Source organism: Pundamilia nyererei, unplaced genomic scaffold, assembly GCF_000239375.1.
Source record: "Pundamilia nyererei isolate P.nyererei 1_Seehausen unplaced genomic scaffold, PunNye1.0 scaffold00109, whole genome shotgun sequence".
NCBI lineage: Eukaryota > Metazoa > Chordata > Actinopteri > Cichliformes > Cichlidae > Pundamilia > Pundamilia nyererei.
In genome coordinates, this window is record NW_005187510.1 from 607,657 (window position 1) to 629,399 (window position 21,743).

Consider the following 21,743-nt stretch of genomic DNA (forward strand, 5'->3'; position numbering starts at 1 on the left):
GAGAGAGAGAGAGAGAGAGAGAGAGAGAGAGATGCCAACAGCACCTTACGAGCTAAATCAATGAAAGGGCCAAAACCCAGTGAGAGCCACAGCACTATTAACTAAACAGGTCAGGGAGTCAACCGTCACCTAATTTTGAGGTTCCTGAGCCTCAGACCAAGATGGGACGTCAAGGTGCTCCACGCACTTATCTGGGGAGTCCCTTTTCTGCAAGGGTAAGGCAAATGGCTGAGTCTTTGGTGGCATTCAACTTCTTGACCTTTGCGCCTTTAAGCGGCTTTGCTACTTCACCGCACTCTGATCAAAGTTAATAAGTGCTTCATATGTTAATGAAAATTGGTACTCCTCTTTGTGTTCCTACAGCTTTTTAATACCTATTATAGACTGAAACTTTTAATGGAGGTTTTAGGTCCCCCTGACAAGCCCATTTCAGAGAGTGACTACACAGATACAAGGCTAAGCTAAGACCAGAGAGTCACTGCTCAGTGGAGGAACCTTACACGGGAGACCTTATTCTCCGGGAAGCAGCAGAAGATAAAGGCCATGGGATGAGTGGCTGCTTTAAAACCCACGTTCAAGTCCGCACAGGGCTAATTACAGCACGCCATCACATTTGAGAGGGTTTAGTTAATCAAGGGGGGGCTCTCTTTTGCCTCCTATAGTCGAGGAATAACACACTTAAACCATTTAATGCCGCCAGGATTGCGTCCCGTTTAATTCAAGGCAGTTTCACATAAGTGGGGTAAATTTAAGCCACTCCGACATTAGTTTTAAACAGATCTAATTGAGGAAGGGATCATGGGAAAGTGGCTACACCTGATGATTGCACACAACTTGGCACTAGGAGAAAAGAAATTTGGATAGTACATCATTTGGGTCTTAGGAGGCAATGGGAGACTTAGCTACTGTAAGCTGAGATAGCAAAGTCATACAAAAAAAATCGGACTAGTAAGGCTCGTGCATGACAAGGAACAGATTAGAAGTGCTCAGGGAAAGTACTATTTGACATTATGGATTGGTATTTTGTGTTGTCTTTATTCATAAACAGGGAAAGGAGATTTGAGCCCCGGCTCCTTAAACAAAGGGAATACCAAATGGCACTGACAAGGTTCTTTGAAAATTTTCAGAAGTTGTACTACTTTTTTTTTTTCTTGTAACCACCAATACGCGCCATCTATTTCATAGCTGCTGGGTTATTAGAAGTATATGCCTCGCACTTTGAAGTTTGAGTGGGGACACATTACGGAGGAGACAAAGGGTGAAGCGGCCGAGGCGTCTCTGGTAATTGCAATTTCTGAACAATTGCGCCGTTCAACTTTTCCCAGAGAACAAAAGGAAAACATTATTGATACGATTACCGGGGCATAGCCTACCTGAAACATGAAAGATTTATTTTTTTTCCTTCAATAATGTAATCCCACGAGGCACATCAGTTTAGAAGTGTGGAGAAATAATTCTAAACAAATTTCCCTTTGAAAGGAGGGCGAGGAGGCAGACATTCAAAGCATCGGTTCTTCATTAAAAAGTCAAATTTGCGGCATCCGAGCGCCAGTAAGAGCGGGGACACCTGGGGTAGCGAACGCCACGCAACCGGAGGCTAGGAAGAGGTGGCGGCGGTGGGGTTGGGGGTGGAGGTTCTGGGCTGGGTTGCGGTGGTTGGGGGGAGGCGGGACAGGTCTGTCATCTTCACACCGTAACCTGAAGCAGGCCACAAATTAGCTCCTGTGATGGCACGGTGTGACCGAAATGAAACAAACACACAAAGAAGCAGTCTAATTGAATTGGAGTTCAAAGAGGACTCGGGCGCATTTGGCGACGCTGAGGCGCTTTATAGTGCTGGACCTCCGAGCAGTAGCAGGTGCTGCTGAGTGTTCACAGAGCTTTAGCGCCGGCTCAAAGGGAAGCGCTACGCTCTCCAGTGCATTGGTGCACCGTAGCACACCTTCACAGCACTATCACAGAGGGAGAGCCAGTGTTGCTGGTGCCATCTCCATCTCAGATCAAACCACTGCTCTTGGGTGGATTGCTGGGGATCAAATATCAAAAATGGATAGTCTCAACTCCAGGCAGTGATGCGGGAGAAATTCTCAGACGGACACAAGTTCTGCCAGGTTTGATTTGAACATGTTGAGGAATTTTATTAGACACAATTGGCAGGAGTTTAACTTACTTTTTGATGCTCAGCACTGGGGCGGGCACAGCATATTGTCCCATATTAGGCGTTTAAAAAAAGGAAAAGATGGCTGAACGCTGCATGAGGAAGCCCGCCTGTGAAGTTTCGGTTTTGGCCGAGTGCGGGACGCTCACCTTTGTTGCAGAAGTACTCCATGTCTTCGCAGCTTATGTTCTCAGTCTCAAACTCGGCGGTGAAGTTCTCCTCCACCGAAAACTCATCTTTGGCCAGGAGCTCATTCTCCTCGGAGACGCACTCCTCCTCCTCTTCCTCCAGGCCATCCTCCAGAGGACCTGAGGGAACAGGCACACATATGTACACAGAGACACACACACAGACACACAAGGGAGATGTTCAGCAATTTCATCACACCCTTCAGGCTTTCAAGAATCAAAATCTTGTCTCTCCTTGTTTCCGGTGCTGCAATAATACAAATTCAAAGCGCTGCGCAACATTGCGTGGTCTAAGCGCCGTATGCATACACGTTCAGAGATTCGTACAGGCTAAAGATAAAGCCACCCCAATAAACACTATTATTTTACCACCGTGCTTCACATCAGTGTTTCCATTATTCCTATTGAAAAAAATCCCCATGAGACTTTTTTTTTCCAGAAAAACAAGCTGACATGCAGCCAAGGTGAGCGCTGATGTTAATCCCGCTACCTGCAAAACAAAACCTCACACAGATGGAGAGAGGGAAGGAGAGAAGGGGGGCAAGAAAAAAAAGTTCCTTTCCAGACTTTTCACACAGGCATCAGCATGGGAGGAGGAAAGAAAATACTTTTATTAATTTGTTAGCCTTATCACAGGGTACAATGTTGATTTTCCATTTACATTCCATGCCTCCGGGTAATACACCAGTGCAATCTTAAAGGAGACACTTTTCCGTGTGATTAATTTTTTTCCCCCCTCTGTGCAATATTATTTCTTTAAATCTAAATGATTTCAGAGGTTTTTTTTTTTTTGCTTGTAGCTGTACATCTCTTTTGGTATTTGCATATTACCATTTTGCTTCAATCAAGGGTGTTGATGGAATTACTGTACTGCCACCTGAATTGTATTAGTTCTGAAAACATCTCACCCGGCATTTGAATGTTATTAAGATAATACGCATCGCGCACACCTCTCTCCTTTTTCTAACAAAACATGCCCGCAAAGTCCCCGCGTGACATACCAAAAGCGAAAAAGACTGGGGGAGCCCTTCTGGTTTAAGTTTAGTTTAATATTTGAGATGATGCACTCTGAGAAAAACCTGCATAAGCCCCATGAAAAAACCCCAAAAAACACTCCTTGCTCCTTCTCGAGTCGTGTATAAAGTGAACAATCATGTCGAAAGTGCTGCTGTCACTGCCAGCTAGATGAGGATGCTGTCTCTGTTTCTGCCTCTCGTGCATCCACCTAGAGCTCAAACAGAGCGCACTTACATCCTCTCCACACCTTTCAGTCTGTTTGTTCTATTGTAGCGGGAGCGAGCCCCCTCAGCTTTAATAAAGCAATAATTTCACTTCAGAAAGTGGGGCTGGTGTGCCTCTCCTGTTTCTCTTTCTTCTTGCGACGAGTCTCATAAAAGACCCCCCTGATGTCCACAAACTGCTTGCTCTTTTCATTAGTCTTATAAATTACTCCTTTGTAGAAGCCAACATCTGCAGGAGCCCCGGACATGAAAAGAATTAGCACGCGGATCTCTAATAGACACTGCAGAGGCAGAGTGCCGCTTTTAAATTAGGATACAGTTTTATGATCTTATCTGATGCCTTCTGCTGATTCGCTGAGGAGTGAAGTGAGGCGTGAAGTGACTCGATGAGTCTACCATCACTTAAGATGATACTGAGAGATAAATATCGCCGTATCAAGGGGAGATTGTATGACTGGCGGTAAAAGCTCCTGCCAAGGCAATTGAAGACAGTGTGAAAGAAAGCAGGGAAATACATTTCTATACACACAGTGTGTACACATTCCATTACACAGCTGAATAAGAACTGTGTGTACAACTAAACGATTCTTCCTCTGTTGCTGGCAAATACAGCAGCGCCATTGCACTGCGGAAAATAGACCTACAGTGTTGTGTGATAATAAGGGTAAAGGGAGATTAAAGATAAACTTCATGGTCAATAAAACACAAAGATTAGGTAGATAAGATGAGATAGAATTGAGGTTTAATAGACTCAGAATAAGGGCATCTCACTTCCCCACTCCAACAGATAGTAACTAAATGGAGCATTTTCAAACTGATAGAGATACTGGAGGCCTTGCTGAATATGGAAAAATGAAATATTACACCCAGCCTGAGACATTAAAGGGGGTCCGATGGCTACTTCTTTTGGGACCGCGCAGATTGACCAAAGTTTGCTCGCATTCTCACGTGTTTAGTTTATTATACAGTATTCATTGCATGGAGAGACCTGAAATTATTTCAGAGACAGCAATGATAAGAATAATGACTTTCTAAACGACCAGCAGCACACTCCTAACTCATTTTCTGATAGTGGCGTTCCTGCTATATTTAGTTGTGTACTGTTTAAAATCCTGTCACATTCGCTGTGTGACCCGCGCTTGTTGGTGCATTTCTATAGGCTCTGCTGACGAACTGGGCCAGAGGAATGTCGGCTGCTTCGCCCTCTTATCGAGCCTCCTCTGGAGTTCAGATGGCCAATGACACCGCGGAGAAAGTGTCTGCGCTTCACTTTGCCGCAGAAAACAACACAGCCGGCTTTAAGTGGTGCGCTCATTACGGCTGATCTAAGCCTGCTAGAGATGCATGTTAACTTTATAGTAACAAGCGATCTTTACCCAACGACAAAATCATCTACCGGTTGACGTAATTAGCGAAGCAGCTTAATTTTAAAGAGTGATCAATCAGAAAATATCACCCCGTTTTCTTCCTTTCTCTGTTTTATATCATTTTAAGTTGCACATTTAAGACAAAACATGTCATTTAAAGATATGAAGTCACAGGTTTGTTCCTCTGTAAATATTTGACACGTGGCGACGGGTTACAGGAAGGCTTCCTAACAGGTTGAGAACCACTCGACTCAACAGTTAATTAGTTTATCATTAAAAATGATCGTTAAAATAATTAGCAGCTGAAGCCCTGCGCTAATTATCTGTAACCTGAAGTGTGGCAGCCTTTCAGAGCACACTTTCAAGTTTGCAGACAAAAGGCTTGGATCGTGAGATAATCGTAGCACAAACGCTGCTATCTGCTCACTTTTAACAGGATCTTTCAGGAGGCTGCACTTTGTCTCAACTTCCTCTCAATCAGGGTCAGTGTCCAGGTATCCCAGCACCCTCCACATCCGCCCTGACACATGCGCACCCTCCAGCCTCGACTGTATCATCCGCATTCATCAAGACTCTTCTTCTGCCGAGAGAGACCGAAAGAAATCTCAGCTCTGTTCAAACAGTCATGCAGCAGGAGCAGCCAATGCTAATAGAGACATTGGTAGCTGAATGCAGGCTTGATCACAGTGGCTCTTTTGTTCATGGCGTGGCCTCTGTCTGATAGGGATCGGCCATGCGGAGTGGAGCTCCGAAGAGGGATATGGTAATGCCCCCACTGAGTCTATAAAATGGGGTGATACTCTGAGACCATATGATGGACAGAGGATTAATGAGTCACAGAGGAAGAGGGGAACAGAGGAGTACGGACTGAGGTGGTGGAATGAGCATATCTTTCAGGAAAATATACTCTGTACTCAAGTCTGTGCCTCAGTGGACTAAAACAGAAAATAGGAAAGAAAAAACACACACACATGTGCCAACCTTGTTCCAAAGCTCACACTCAAAAAAAAAGGAAGACGAAGAAAAAGAGGAGCTCTGAAGAAATATGTGTGTATGTGCAAAACTGTATGAGTGACTGCTAATTTCATGGCATGCTTTTTCAAGCATCCGCAATGTGGGGAGCTTGTGGCCGGGCTGTGATAGCGATACCTCACATTATCAGCAGGCTCCACAGTGTGATGTGTGGATCACAAACCCAGCCTCCTCTATAGCTCCCTAATTAGAGGTGAGGTAATTGAATCTGACAGAACAAAGCGGCAGATCTCTATAAGCATGGAAATCATTTTTGCTCCCACCTATACAGTTTTTCATCCAAACGGTCCATTGAAAATGTGTCCAAGCTGGCCTGGGGATAAAACGTAGCACCTGAGACTAAACATGAATGCATAATGCAGCCCTAAAATCCAACAGGGCCACACAGCTCAACCTCTGCCAGCTCTGCTCCTCCTCGTGACTGGCCCTTTGTGCCAAAACTGATACTGGGCCTTCCTCACTTCCGGGTGAACACGCACACACACATGCAAACTTTTGCGTGGGAGGAAATACAGGAATACACTTTGCCAAGCAGGTTTAGATTCCTGTGATCCTAACCCTCCACAGCTGGAGAAAAAGGAAACGACAACCGTGTGCGAAAACATAAAAACACGACTGTGTCTCATCTTGGAGGATAGGTCGGGAAGGTTGAGAGAGAGAAACGAGAAAGAGAAGGAGGAGGAGGTAGTGGAGAGAGGCAAAGGGAGACTGGGGGCCATCCTCTCTCCTCAGCTCTAATGACCTTTGGGAAGCAGAGGGCTCCCTCAGCCTTGGAGGAGACTTAGTGTATATGTTACAGGGCTCAAGCCACTAATTTAATCCTTGATCACTGTAATGAAATAGATACCATTTACGCAGCTCTTAATAGCTTCATATGCTACAGGAACCCTCAAAGGAATTTTTCATTTCAAGCATCTTTTTTTTTGTACTGCATAAATGTTACAAAAAAAAAAGCGCTTCCTTTTTTTTCCTCCAAGTTGTACACTCTGTGATCAAACTAAATGTGGAGCTAATGCTGTAACACAAGTCAAAAAGTAAATTAGCATTTGCATATTGTCTGTGAATGGCTGCTTGTGTGTAAATGCGTGTGTGTGTGCTGGGAGGAGCGTGGAACAGCTTCAGTGGAGACTGATGTGTTCTCAGAGCCGCAGTCTGTGACCAAGAATAAGCAATGCTATTGTTTAACTTGATTTTCCGGTCGCTAAGCAGTGTAATTCTCGTGATTAGAAATGGCTGCCTTCCTAAATTCGGGCACTTACAATCAACAGTCAACAAACTGCTCGAAAACGCAGCACCAAAAAAACAACAACAACAAAAAAAAGGATATTGTGTGGTGAAAAGGGGAGGGAGGGAGGCTGGGTTTGTTCTAAAGTGGGGGTGGAGGGGGGTGAATGTATTCACATCCTCGTATGACACACGCACAGAGGAAGAGCACACACACTCGTCTGCAGCAAAAGATGACAAGGCATCTAAATGTGATCTGATGACATCATGTGTTTAGATGGCCCACCGAGTTTACATTACTGTACATTTAAGCTTCGTGCAGCAACACTAAGGCACAGCCGCTGGCTAGGAAAGTATCTCTGTCCACAGATTTCTCATGACATCCTGTGAAATCCACATATAAAAAATCTAATAAATAATAATAACAATAAAAGAGAAGGGGTGTGTGTGTATTTCTTTTTCTCAAATACTGTTAACATAATTCCAGTCGAGTATCTTATTCCAATCAGACACAGCTTTGGATCCACGGCATGTTTGCGGAGTTTCTAAGTTCTGTGTTGTTGCGCCCAGTGTTTCTGTCTGGACCGTTGAAGAGGAATAACACGCTCTTACTTCTTTATCCAATGAATTTGAATTGGAATGGCATGAAAACATGCTGGCATTTGACTATGCCATTAAAATGCTGGAGGCACCTCTGAGCGTGCCCGAGGGCTTCAGCAGATGCCAGCCAGTTTCTCTGTGGAGTTAGCTGGGTCCTGCTACACTCTACTGACTTTACTTGCCTCTCTAGAGCTTACAGAGGGACGCGCACATGTCCAAGTGGACACTGGTACAACGTTTGGTCCATAAAAGTCACTGAGCTTGTCTTCCAAGTAATATGGGCTTAGTTAATGCCTCTTTTTGCAGGGTAACATTTGCTTTGTAGGTGCAACGAAGGGATTAAAATGCTGTTAAAGTGGCCAGTGTGCTGGATTTAAGTCCTTCCTGTTACACACTTGCTTCCCTCTCTGGCTGAGTGATTTATTAGTGTCATTCTGTTACTTATAAGGAAATAAAAGTTAACCATGTGCCTGTACACTGCATGTGACAGCTGAAACAAAGCAGGTAAAATATGTGTGGTCTTAATTACTGGTTTATAAGCGAGCTTTTCACTAGAACGTTCACTTTTAATGAAGCCATTGAGTGAGGCTCCTCCAGGGAGCTATCATGGTTAAGTGGGGGCATCCATCTTCAGCCATTGGCTCGTCTGCAGACGAGTGGAGGCTCTGTCTACAGCACGCTCACCTCATATTGGCTCACTTTATCTCCACTAAGTAAAGTCTGTTGGAAGGTGCTAACAGTGGCGAGAAAAAGACTTTTGTCGAGCAGCTCTGATGAGACTCGGGGAGTTTTCATTCTGCAGAGGCACCGGGCACTTGACTGTCTGTTAAGTGCTTAATAAGATGCCTTCGTCTGACGTGGAAAGCATCATATTCATCACATTCAGTGGCCTGCAAGCCCGTTGGGGCTAAAATACTGTAGCGATATTTTAAAAAGCTAAAACTGCCTCCGCAACAATTAGCTTTCAGTCGAGCATCGTTTCAAAGAATTTAATGGGGCGCCTTCAGAAAAAGAAAAATGATTACCGTATCAAAAAAGTGTAGATAAAACAATATTTTCTCATCAAGGAATTTCTATGAAATGGATATATCTAAGATGTCAATTTCATTCCAGTGCTATGAAGCATGGGGGGGGGGGGGGGGAAGTTTTGCAATAAATTCTTCATTAATTCAATTCTAATTTGCCTCTGGTTCCTATTTCTACTATTGATAGTTCCACTTCTTAATACCTCGGATAAGGGGGGTAGAAAATCATTCCAATAACTCAGTGGAGGCTGTGAGCAGCAGATAGGATCTAAATATTACCAATGCCAAAAGAAGTGTGAAGTCTGATGAACATTTCAAAAGAACAATTCTTTATGGATCAGCTAAATCTTTTCCACTTTTTAATTAAAAGTAAAGAAAATAGAAGTTAATTATCCTGTAAAGATTAGCTGGTGGGCATCTTTCTGTAAATTAGTTCTAATTAAAAGGAAATTGTCAAATGACATTCAAAGCACTGTCCTTTAAAACACAGACCGAGATGGGCTTTTTCTCCCCCTCCTCCTCCTCCTCCTCCTCCCCTTCCTCCCCCACTCTGCCTCCCTCCTAATTCTTGATCTGGCCATGTGAAGCTTCTTGCTGGAAGATTAGGATTCTGCCAGTGCTTCAGACAGCACACACACACACACACACACACACACAGAGGCACACACACACATACTTTGTGCTCCCTGGATAGCAGGCCTCTAGCACACTGTGAAATACTACTGCATCAATGAGGAGCTAGGTTGCTGGAGATAAATACTCCTCATTGATAAATGATTGCACTGATTAGCTTGCTTGGAAACAGGCGTAAACTCTTACACTGTATCGGGTTGATATTGGGTTCTAGTAAATTATCAGGCGCTAGCCACCGTCCAGCCCAGTGTAAAAATGGCCAATTTACAGATTTATAGTGATGCAAAAGTTTCCCATATTACCATCAGAGGGATCGAGACATGAACAGCCTCATATATCCAATAGAAGACCAGAAAATTGTGAGAAAAAAGCCTCAACAAAAGGTTTCCCATGTACAAAGTGCAATCCAAAACATTTTTATTTACTATAATATAAAGTCTCCAAATCTTCCAACTGTAAAAATATTGAATGTTTTCATTTTTCAAAACAGTTACATTCCTTCTCTGATCTAGATCACCAGCATCACTATCAGAGCCCCATCTTCCATGTTTCTTCTCTGCCACCGACATAAAAGTGCGCAAACATGTGCACAGAAACGCCACTTAACCAAACCTCCGCTATCATCGCTTCACAAATAAATGATAAATCAATCTCCTGGGGTACATATGTGTGTATGTGCGCGTGTACTGTAGCTTTCATCTGATTTCATGTGGATTTCATCATTCATTGTCTGGGCTCGGCTGTTGCTCCTCATGCGCTCGCTGCATTGTATCAAACCGGGGGGGATTCCAGCATACAGTCCGACAGCAAAGAGGGAGGAAAACAGCGCTGAAGCCCCTCCATCTGCTCCGGCTAATGATGATGCTCTCCTTGGCCTGGAGCAGAACTGTGTGAGGGAGATTTACACCCATAATACCCCCGAGGGCTCTGGAGCCGCCACCGCACTCCAAAACACCGTCACTCCATCACTTTCTATATGATAGCTGGCAGAGCAGGTAACAATGGACCAGCAACAATGTCTTTTTGTATTACTGACAAGTGCCTTATTTGGTTGACATAACCTGCCTCTGTGTCTGCGAAGTGGCACTGAGCACACAGGAAAATGGATGACAGCTACACCATTGAGACATTGTGCACTTGCAACAATCACACCACACTATGTTTCTTACAAAAAAAGAAGAACGTAGCAGCGTGTGTGATATGAGGCAGGCAAGACCAGCGCTGACTGAGGGAGCGGTGGCTGTCTTTACGAAACTCTAATTGGAGAGATGGCAGTAAGGGAAATCAGGCATCACAGTGAGGTAAACTGAACAGAGCTGCCTTTTTCCATTTACTCTATTATAAAGGTTTATAAGTTGTAATTGGCCTTCAATTTGGGAGCTTCAGACCCACTATAAACCCCTGTGTGGGCCTAGCCCTGACATCTATCTCCTAAAACAAGTGAGTTAAATGGTGAGAGGCAGAAAGAACGACTATGTGCGAGTGTGTGTTTGTCAGACTGAGAGAGAGAGGGAGAAGTGGAGCGCTGCACTCCTCAGGGATTGTGTTCACACACAGTAAATGGAAGTGGCACAGCTCTGACCTTTGAGCCGCAGCGTACGAGCAAAGTGAAGGCGCTGTCAAAATATTGCTTCAGAAATGACAATCCACCTCGCCAGTCCCGAGCCTTGACATGGCAGGCAAGTGGAGAGGCGTAACCTGCTGATCCCAACATTACAAATGAGGGGATTATCATGACAACAAACCGCAGCTCGACACACTGCATACCCTAAAGATATTCTAGCGTTGCCCCTTATTATCAGCAAAGTCCCACACAGATAGCCAGAGATGACACTCGGGGCAGGCACCCAAAAAAATCGTCACGTGTCAGGATCCCCCCCCCTCCCATAAATAAAATTTCAAATCGGGCTTTTGCAAAATGACTTCCTCCCATCAGCATCGGCTTGGCTGCCTCGATATTAAACTTAGACTTTCCTAACTTTGGAATTTGGCAGGAGAGCAAGTTCTTTGCATCTTCATTTACACCCGTGTAATACTCGAGTCCACGGAGAATAACTCAATCGTAAAGAATAGCAAAATATCACAAGCAAATTACGAGTGCTCTGAGAGGAAGCTTGGGAGGAACAAAGACAGGCAGCCATAATTATATCTTGGCGTGTATAGCATGTCAATGGGCCACCTTTCGTTCTGGAGGCCATTCCCCTGGGCCCCTCAGGCATCAAAATGATGTCCAAATTATTTTGTGCTCTATTGCAGGATCGCGTGATTATCATATTTACTGCGGGTGCATTATGACAACATCGATGTTTACACCTGTCTCCGTGAGAAGGCAAGGTTTACACTCTGTAATTTAGCAAATGTACAGTATGCATATGAGCTTGTTGGCAGGGATTTAAATTAGGTCAGAAATGGAATACATCAATAGCAACCCATATGTGCATCTTTCTCTTTCTTTTCCCCCCCCTCGTCCCTCCCCTCCCCAGCCTTCTTTGCTCAGAAGCTTGGCGATGAAGCAGCTTGACGACTGCAGAAGTGTGATATGTGCAAATCACATTTGCAGATGAGCTTGAAACTCCCTTTTAATATTCAGATATCAGACATTCTGCACTGAGAAGCCCGCTAAGACGCGATTCGGGGGAGAAAAGCGAGATCCGCGTCATTAAGGGAATCGTTAGAGGCTCGGTTTACGTTTTACATATTTCACAAAAATGTACAACCAAGTAAAAACATCGCCAGTTATCTGCGATAACAATGCAAATTTTTGTCAGAGAGCACATGAAGATTCTGTCAAAATCCAAAGTCGCTCAGGTCTTTCTTTTCTTTTTTTCTCCCCCCCCCCACCCTTCCTCTCTGGCTTAACACCCCTCAGCTTATTGGCGCTTTGATTTCCTTCATATTTTTTTTCCCCGAGAAGTCACACAGGCTGGTGGAGTCAAAGACGGTGAAAGGTATGTTTGCCACGAGGCACGGGAACACGTGTCCCCACAGCCTGCCAATAGCTCATCAAACACACAGGCCCGTGGATGGATGCGAGCCCGGCTGGCGTTTAGGACGTCTGAACAGCATCAGCTCTGCCATACAAACCAACCGCCGACTCCTGTTTGCTCGCTTCAGTCAAACCCACTGGAGAGCAGCCTCGTTCCCTGACCGCTCCCTCCACGCAATCGCACGGCGGCGACAACAACGCCACAGCAAGGCTGCGTTTCTTCTCTCCTACCTGCTCCTTTGTGGCATACTGTAGTGCCCTCGATGGCAATTTCGCTACTTTGCACATCCTCAACTTTTTCCCAACCGGATGACAGAACGTAGCCCCTGCAATTCCACCCCCTCCCCACCCTCTTACCTCCTTCATTTCCCCATGTCTTTAGCCCTGCGCCAAATTTGTCTCTGTGCCATTTTAATTACAGCCAAGGCAATCTTTATGGTGGTATTCTGCAAGAACACCAATCTGCAAAAAAGGTGATAAGTAGAACCGCCACCCAGCTTTGGTATCAGTAATAAACAGACACTTAATTGAATAATTTGACCTAAGAGGCTGATCCTGGGAAATAGCATGTTGGAAAAATTATTTTGAATATTGAAGACAAGTTCAGTGTTTTGCATGACGCCTGCAGTGGGGAGGTTGGGGGGGGGGGCACAGTGGTTTTGGCCGGATGCCCGCACAACTCACCAATGTGGGACATGGTAAGTCTTTGCGGAACAGATAAGTGAGCCTTTGGTATCCTGGAAGCACTCAGATGTGTGTGTGTTTTGGAAATAGCGGTGTTGGTGTTGGTGGGGGTGACACGTGTACACACGAGCCCCGCGTGCAGGCGTGTGCGTGCATGTGTCCGATATGTATGAGACGGTTTTGGGGTAGGGGGAGGAGGTGGGGGTGAGGAGTGTGAAGTGTGCCCACTCGAGGTCTGTCTCTAGCTAGCAGCCACATGGGCACATCCTCTGTGCCCCCACCCCCCAACCCATACCTTCCCCACACACACGCGCGCACACACAAAAACACACACAGAGCAGCTTTCCGCAGAGCCTTAGAGACAATGACTCGCGGCACCTTCCTGTTTAAGGATAGCTGTCAGAGGATGATGGCTCCGATTCAACACTGCAGCAGGTTTGCACTGAGCTCCCTGATAAAACGAAAAAAGCAAAAGCCTCCACTCTCCTCTCTCTCTTGCTCTCTTTCCGTCTCTCCCCCCTCTCCATCCGTGTGTGTCTCTCTCTCTCTCCATCACTCTCCCTCTCCCTCCACAGTTCAGCACTGATTTGACTGCTAGCATAATTTTGCAGAGGAGACTATTTGCAGATGCAGCAGAGTTATCAATCCGAACAGACACACAATCCGGGTCCAATGTCACTTCTCCTCATTATGTTAATGGTTAATACATGCAAATGAAAACATTCCGGCAATTTGATTTCTTTGAAGATAGTTTGCATATTGTCTTAGCCATAATGATGGTACACTTTCTCCCCAGCTTCGATTTATGCAAGGCTAGTTAGTTCATTTTTATCAGCTCTGAGTTCATTTCTAGGGCTACTGGAATGTGTTTTCCCCTTCCCCTCACTATTTAACTAATTAGGATTCAGGTACCATAAGCAGATTTTTCACGCTATTGGTGTTTTTCTTAATTAAGAAACAAATGAATTCTCCCCAGCAAAATAGATGGAACAACGGGATAGGGTGCCAGGGGCCAGATGCGGCGCTTCTTAATTAGAAGTCACTCCATTGTCTGAGGTTTTTTAATGAAGCCCCAATCTAAATGGATATCAAAAAAGCTTCTAGTGGAGAGAAAAAACACACACACACACACACCGGCCATTTAAAATAATAAGGAAATAAAGATAATGAAAGACAAAAGATATGTACTGGCAGCCCCGGCTCACACCTCCAGTTCAGTGCATGCAGTGCTCTCGTCACCTCTGGATGAGCCCTATTAAAACGGCTCGATCCCTCGTCGGCCTCTGCCTGCCTCGCAGCCATGTCTAATGTTCTGCCAAGCCAACAGTGAAACAGTCTCGTTTCAACTTCTCATCAAAGGTGGAAGTTTCATTACCCCGTGGATGGTTATCAACTAACTATTTCTGAAAACTGTTGCAGCTGTCAACTTCCTGTCTTGGCTTGAAAAGCAGCGGCTGCCAGTGGAATCCATGTTTATCACATCAGTGTCATTCATGATAGGCTGATGCTCGGCGCAGGCAGGGCCCACGCAACATTTCCAATTAGCTGGAACAAATTGTCACCTGAACACAACGTGTAGGGCGGAAATGGTGGCACACAATTAGATTTGAGCACCTAAGATTTAAAAGCAGTGCAGGTGGAACAAAGGGAAAAAGTTTCTATTTTCAAGCTAATCCCCAGCAGGATGGGTTTTCTTTAATTTCTTGCGATGCCCCATCGTTTCTCTAAGCTTCAGTGATACCGCTGCACTGGTGACTGAAGGCGATAACATCGGGCTGTTTTTGACTGAAATAAACCCCGTAGCATGCCCATATGTGCTGCCAACCCCATCAGTTCTTCTTCAGACGGCATGGCTTAGGAGCTCCCAGAGGATGGGCCAGTGCCCACTGATATGGTCCCAGCAACCGTCTTGTCCGGGCCAAGTATCCGCGCGCCCAGGAGCTGTGCCATCAATGCCATGACTTGTGCCAGACTGGATCCCACCCAGCAATCCATTTCAAAGGCTTTTTTTTATGGATCAGGTATGCAGTGTGATTTTCCTTTCCCTTTGTAATGCGCCGTGTCAAAGGCGAGCTAGGCTGACTTTAAAGTCATATACTAGTTTTTTTTCCGCCTTTCATTTGGGAAGGAGACATAATTGATTTCTGACTTTCCAAATGTCAAGTTGGAAGAGATTAGAAGAAAAAAAAGAGCAAAGTCCGAAAATCAATCTGCAATATGGTCACGTTGATTTGGAAGGTATTTGCGGTTTAGTGCTTTTATTTACAGTAGAACTTTAAATCAGTGGCGAGCAAACGCTTGGAAATCGAGATCATCTAAATAATTCCCAGGGGAATTCGACATTCACGAAGGCAAACCTTATTGAGAAGTAAATGAAAACGGCATCGCTTCATCGTGCAGAATACAATTTACTGATTGATTTCTCCGGGTTTACGGGGCTGAAAACAGATTATTTCTTTAAAGAAGCAACTTTTCTAATAAAGAAAAGTCACTTTAAAAAAAACCCACCTCTGTTTATCCACAAATTACCATAATCCTCTGGATGCTCACTCGTGTGCTCTCTCTCATTTAGAGCATTACTTGTTTATTTATATCTGTGAAAGAGATTAGAGGGGAAGATTACTTAGCACAGACAAACGGAAAAGCGATCAAAGACCGCAGGATAATGTAAGTCTTTCAGTGATTGCTCAGCTCTTTTCAAATCTACCGCTGGTGTATTAGAACAATGCGAGTGGCTGCGCTCCATACAGTGTGACAACAATAATACGAAATCCTCGGGGAGTGAACTGCATGTAAACACCGCTGATCGGCACACAGCACACTGGCACAAAGTGTCCTCTAATGCAGCAAAAATGAGCTTTGACCCTGACGAGGACACAGCAAAGGAGCAATCAGTTCAGTCAGATGACATCACTTGTTAGACATAAATGTGCTTTGAGTATCTGCACAAAGCAAAGTGTTTCACACCCCACTCTCTTCCTTCATTTTTTTTAGAAACTCAACTAGGCAACATCAGACCTGAGTAAACAAGCAACATTATGTCCTTCTGATTAGCCCAAGAAAAAAGTGGACACGAATATGACACTCTCTCATCCAGATGATTTATGAAGTATGCTATGACAGCTGAATAGACCTTTTTTTTTTGCTTGTTTGTCTGTGCCTCACACATTTAGAGGAACCACTGGTCCAAGCCAATTATCAATGGCAAGGCAGAAGGAACCCTGTCACTCAGACACATGTGAAAAATGAAGGTGGGAGGACGCAGAAAAATCGACAACATCTGGATCTTAAAAAAAGCAAACATGCATATAACCACAGCTAACAGCATCAGGCTAGTTCTCACACACACACAAAACTTTGCATGTGGGTATTTATTTGCAGCTGCAAATGAAGGGATGGATCTCAGGACCAGTTGGCTAATTATTTATCCTGCTAGTTTTATGGCTCTCATTAATTTCCCTCCTCTCTCTCTTTACCTTCCATTGAAAGTCTGAAGTCAACCTGCATCTGGTGCTGATAACGCCGGGGGTCTCAGCAGCCTCGCAGACTCCCCCCTCTAACCCACCCACACGCACCTCCACTGGAGAGAAGGAGAGGCTTTCATACACGCAACCGCTGGATAATGCCATTAGAAATAGCACTCTGTGCTTCAAATCCACAAAGGATGTAATTTCTCAAGCAGGAAAACAGTATGTACAGTGTACTGGAAATGAACTGCTCCTCTAAATTCTGCGGCTTAATGGCAGAGCATAGAGGGAGCTTGATTAAGGGGAAGCACAGGAGAAGAAGCATAGATTGAGCACCAGATGCTGGTGCTTCCATAGTGATTGACTATTAACAGCTGTCAATAAACGATTGGTCAGATGTTTTATTTGTTACATGTTCTTCCTCCTTCATCAAATTGGAAAAAGGAGGACCCTGAACTGGATAAGCAGAAGACAGTGGATGCATGGATGGATGCTGTGCCCAGGGTAAAAAAAAAGACAAGGGGGGGAAGACTTCTTAACACAAACGTGTTTGCATTCCTGGCGCTGTCTGGACTTTCCTCCTTTCTCTATCTGTCAAACCCTCTGCTCAGTCTCTCTAACTTTCTTTTCTTTGGTGGTTGAGAGTTATGACAGAGATTGGCCCGTTCTGGTTTCTTTGGTGAGATCACACCCCAGCAGGTCTGAGCTGAGGCTATCTGCCACTCCCTAATAGGCCAGTCTGGCTTCCCGGCACCTTCCAACTCCCTCCCCCCTTTCACTGCCCGTCTCCTCCTCCTCCTCCCCCTGCTCCGCCACCATCACCTGTAGCTGTCCATCACATTCTCCCCCTGCACAACAATGAGCCCTTCATATGCAAGGACCTCATCATCAATCCACCAGCGAACCAAACGCCCAATTTGAGCCATTTCTTCCAAGAAGTGAACTGATAGAGACTCCATACTGGTCACACTTTCAAAAGCAACAGAGAGACACAGTGGGCGAGAATTGCTGAAAAGCAAATATTGTCGACTTCTGCTGACTTCAAACGGCAGTCAGATGGCAGAGACTACCTAGGCAGTAAAGAAGTTGCATTACACACAACACAAGAGAAAGGGCCTAAAGAACTCTTGGTGATTCCTTTCATGTTTGTCTTTACAGGCAACCCAGAGCATTCATTTCTCTTCTTCTGTGCAAAGAAAAGTAAACACGGCCCTCTCTGCGGGCTCATGAAATTGAACAGTTCTGAGCGTTAACGGCCGGCCCTTTCTTTCTTCTGTTTTAGAATTAGATGTGTTAGCTCCACCGCAGCTTTTGGCATATTCTATATGTTTGTTTTTTTCCTTAAAAAGCTTCAAATATAAATTTGCATTTCATTCATGATACATATTTCATGCTAAATCTGTCACCATTCATGTTCCCTTCCAGTAAACTCTGTTTGAAGTTTTCAAACGGAACTTTTCTCAGACAGTTCAAGAGACACATGCAGGTCAGCAAATCAATGCACCAGCACGCACACACGCACATGCAAACACAACACACACTAAATTTAATGGGAGAGAAAACTTAACCCAGTTAAGTTCTGTTTGAGTCTCCACAATGCCCCGGTGATGCTCTCTTGCACTGTTATTGGACTATCAGTGCTCAGGGGTCACGGGCCTGGGCAGTCAAGATAAAAGAGACCCTGATGAAATGAACCGTGTGGGAGCAACGAGGGCTGCTCTCTGCTGATGGAAGAAACCCAGTCACTCTGAGAGGTGAGACTGTAGCAGTGTGGTATTGACCCGAGTGACCTGGCTCACTGCTTGAACTCCAACACACTTCGCAGCAAGACAATGGGCTTCTCCTGATGTTGGCGGCTGGCAGCCAAAGCTAATAATTATTGTAACAGCAGCTCTCTACAAACACAAATAAAGTCACTTCTTTGCATTGAAATGACTAAATTTAACCAGTTACATGATTAAATAAAAATTCTGAAAATTTGTACCAAAGCAAACATCTCCTGTGGTGGAACACAGCTAACCTTTACTCAGACTGCAGTGGCTATTATTAGCATGCCAGCCTTCCTCTCTATAGCATCACACTTAAACCTCCAGTTACTTGATAAGCACAGCGACACACTGTTAAAGAAACTGTGCCATCCCAATATGTTTGTGCTGATGAACACAACGTCCAGCTCACGTGGTACTGCTCAGGGTGATATAAGACCACAGTGTAATGATTTTTAAAATCCCCACTTTCTGTTCGAGTTTGACTTCTAATAGCAGCTTTATTATTCCTGATTGCATTTCAATGCAAGACTGTAAACATTGTATCTTCCTCCATTGTGAAATTAAACATATTTTGAAGTTACTTTCTAAGGATGTCTAAAAAAAAGATCTGCAAAATTAGACCCATTTTCATTTGACAAGGAAGGTTTCTGCAGTTATGTTGTCTAAAGCTGTTTCACCACCGGTGTGTAAACAATGTAGGGCCTAATAGGAGGGGGGAAAGGGGATAATCGACTTATAACTGAATCTAGTTTGTTTATGCTGTAAAGTCAAAATACACACAGGCAGTTCTGATGAAGTGATGTTTTCTGGTCTTGTCAGGCAGCCATCCCTCCCTGAGTCTGGTTCTGTGGGATGTTTATTCTTGTTAAAATGGAGTTTTTCCTTCCCACTGTCACCAAGTGCTTCCTCATAAGGGGCTGTCTATATGCTGGGGTTTTCTCTGTATTACTATAGGGGCTTTACATTACAATATGAAGCGACTGCTGTTATGATTTTGTGCTATATATATAAAATTGAGTTAAATTGAACTGAACAGAAAAGTTTCTGAAAACTACCTTTATAATGGATTTGTGTAAAATGTGAATTCTTCTTCCACCTTGTCAGCAGACAACATGTGAGCAAATCTCTGCACCAGTGCAGCACCTACCCACCATAGCTTTCTACATTCCTTGAAATATTCAGGAAAAGTTGGAAACTGACAAAAATAAGGAGAGTTTTCAATATTCCTCCACATATGATTGAGCCGATGACACAAATCGTTATTTACCACTTTCACATCAGAGACATGCACTGTATCGCTATCATTGAGCTGGTCAATATACATCACTTCGCCCCAAAGGATTACACCTCTTATCTGAAATGATATTCAATAAAGTGTAACTGCAAGAAATACCGAGTGGAGTGTTCTTGCTTGGATCTGGCTTATGCTGTGAAAAAAAATAACACTTTATTGGAATTAAGATCCAAGTCAAGATTACCTGAAGAAACAGCAGTTAGATTTCTGTTCCAGTGCCACGTCCTACACTTTATTCTCAGCTGCCTGGGGACTAGACCACAGTGTACCATTCCCCACGAGCCATGGGGGTGTAATAGAATGCCTTTATGAAATATATAGCGACGCCCCAGCACCTTCAGATCATAGCATGGGCTAAAGCATTTGGTGAGACTAGCTGGAGAGTCTGTGAGTGTGTGAGGCAGAGAGAGGGGGTAAACTAGGTGTTGTTGGCGCCTGACTAATACAGTCTTCCAAAAAAAAACCCTGCAGCCCAAAAAGCCAGTGAGGCGATGGCAAAACTTTCCCTGTAAAAACTCTAATATCATCAAGGTGCACAGAATGATACCACTCACTAATTTGTGAAGCCTAATTAGCTGCTGCAACTTCCCACCTACTGCTGTGCCATCCATTTAGGGATTCTAGCAAAGCGGCCATCAATAACTACAGTGAGATGAAGTTAACTCCAGTATGTTCGACTTGGGCTGGAACAGTAGGAGGGAGGTTTCTTCTCTTACATACTCATCTTTTTATAGCTTACATGCAGCAGCTGTCATTAGATTTTCCTTGTACTTGCTGTATATAAAGAGGCTTTTAAAGTCGAATTTACTGCAATAACTCCTGTCATTGTGCAGTCTCTTTTCATTTTTAGTGTTTTGTTTTTCTCTGACATGAAAACCCACAGACACAGACACACACGCGTGCTCACACAACCCTCACCCCCACATGGCCAAGCCCCAGCTCTGCACTGTATAGCTTTTCTTTTGAATTTGATAAAGGCTTCATCGAGTGTGGTTAGAGCACTTGGGCTGAGGATCTGATGACAATTGTGGGGGTCTGTCACACAAAAAGCACACACACTGTAAGTACATTCTAATTAGCTGATGTATGCAGGACCTCATCCACATTGGAGGGGTATCAAAAAGCAATCAACGCCCCATCCCTGATGAGCTCAGAGAAACACAGAGATCCACATTGTCTATGGAAAGATGATGCGTGGCTGGACCTCCGCTCGGCTTTCCAAAACCACCATAATGCCATGCAATCATAAGACATTATGCACAGATCTGAACCCCAAAGTCACAGGATAGAGGAAAAAAATGAGTAAAGGGAATATTGAGTTCATAATTCAAAAGCCTGATTATGATGGGCGCTCTTGTGAAAAGCTGGTGCTGAGAGCCAGAAGTGGGAGAATTGGCCTGTGAGTGCCACAAAATGTGGTTATAAATGCAGAGGAGAAGCATGTTTAAAAAACTGTCATGATCAAGAGCAATACAGCACCAGATAGCAGAGAAATCAGCAGAGTTAAGATGACAACTAGTTGCCATGGAAAACTGAAGAAAAAAAAAAAATTAAGTCAGCGGCAGAGAGTATGGGGACAATTCTGAAAGTGATTCTTCTCAGTGGAGGGAAATCAAATAGAAATACAATATCAGCCACAGCAGAACTGTACCTTATCAGCATGAAAATGGTGAAAAAAAATGGAATATCCTAAACATATGATCTAGGATTCTGTCAGCCATTCATAATCTAATTTGACCCCAGGCCGTGCGGCCAATTCGTTTCAGTAAAGACCATAGGTGTTTTAGCTGCAGGCTCCGACGGAGAGAGGCATGTGTGTCGCACAAAGACCATTGGTTAGCGACGTACCGAAAGGGACTCTGTATCACCATCTTATCTTCAAAGGACTGGGCAGGGGCTCAGGGGAGCTGTGCCACCACCTCGCCTCCACACAGACACACACAGAGGGGGGATTTGGACCTGCAAGCAGGAACCAGAGATCTCTCGGCCGGCACCCAGGCCTGGACCCTCCTCCAACTCGCCCGCGGAGAACAGGCAGGGTTCCTGCACACGCGGCACGACATCAGTGAGCTGAT

At 44.5% G+C, this 21,743-nt stretch overlaps 1 protein-coding gene across 2 annotated transcripts in view; it reads right to left on the minus strand.

The window, feature by feature from the left end:
• The window catches only part of zfpm2a (zinc finger protein, FOG family member 2a), a 119,880-nt gene that overhangs the window by 86,414 nt on the left and 11,723 nt on the right, over positions 1–21,743 (minus strand). For both annotated transcript variants that reach the window (XM_005741266.1, XM_005741265.1), the window contains exon 2: positions 2,308–2,466. In XM_005741266.1, the coding sequence (XP_005741323.1) occupies positions 2,308–2,466 (159 nt within the window). The remainder of the gene's footprint in view (positions 1–2,307; positions 2,467–21,743) is intronic.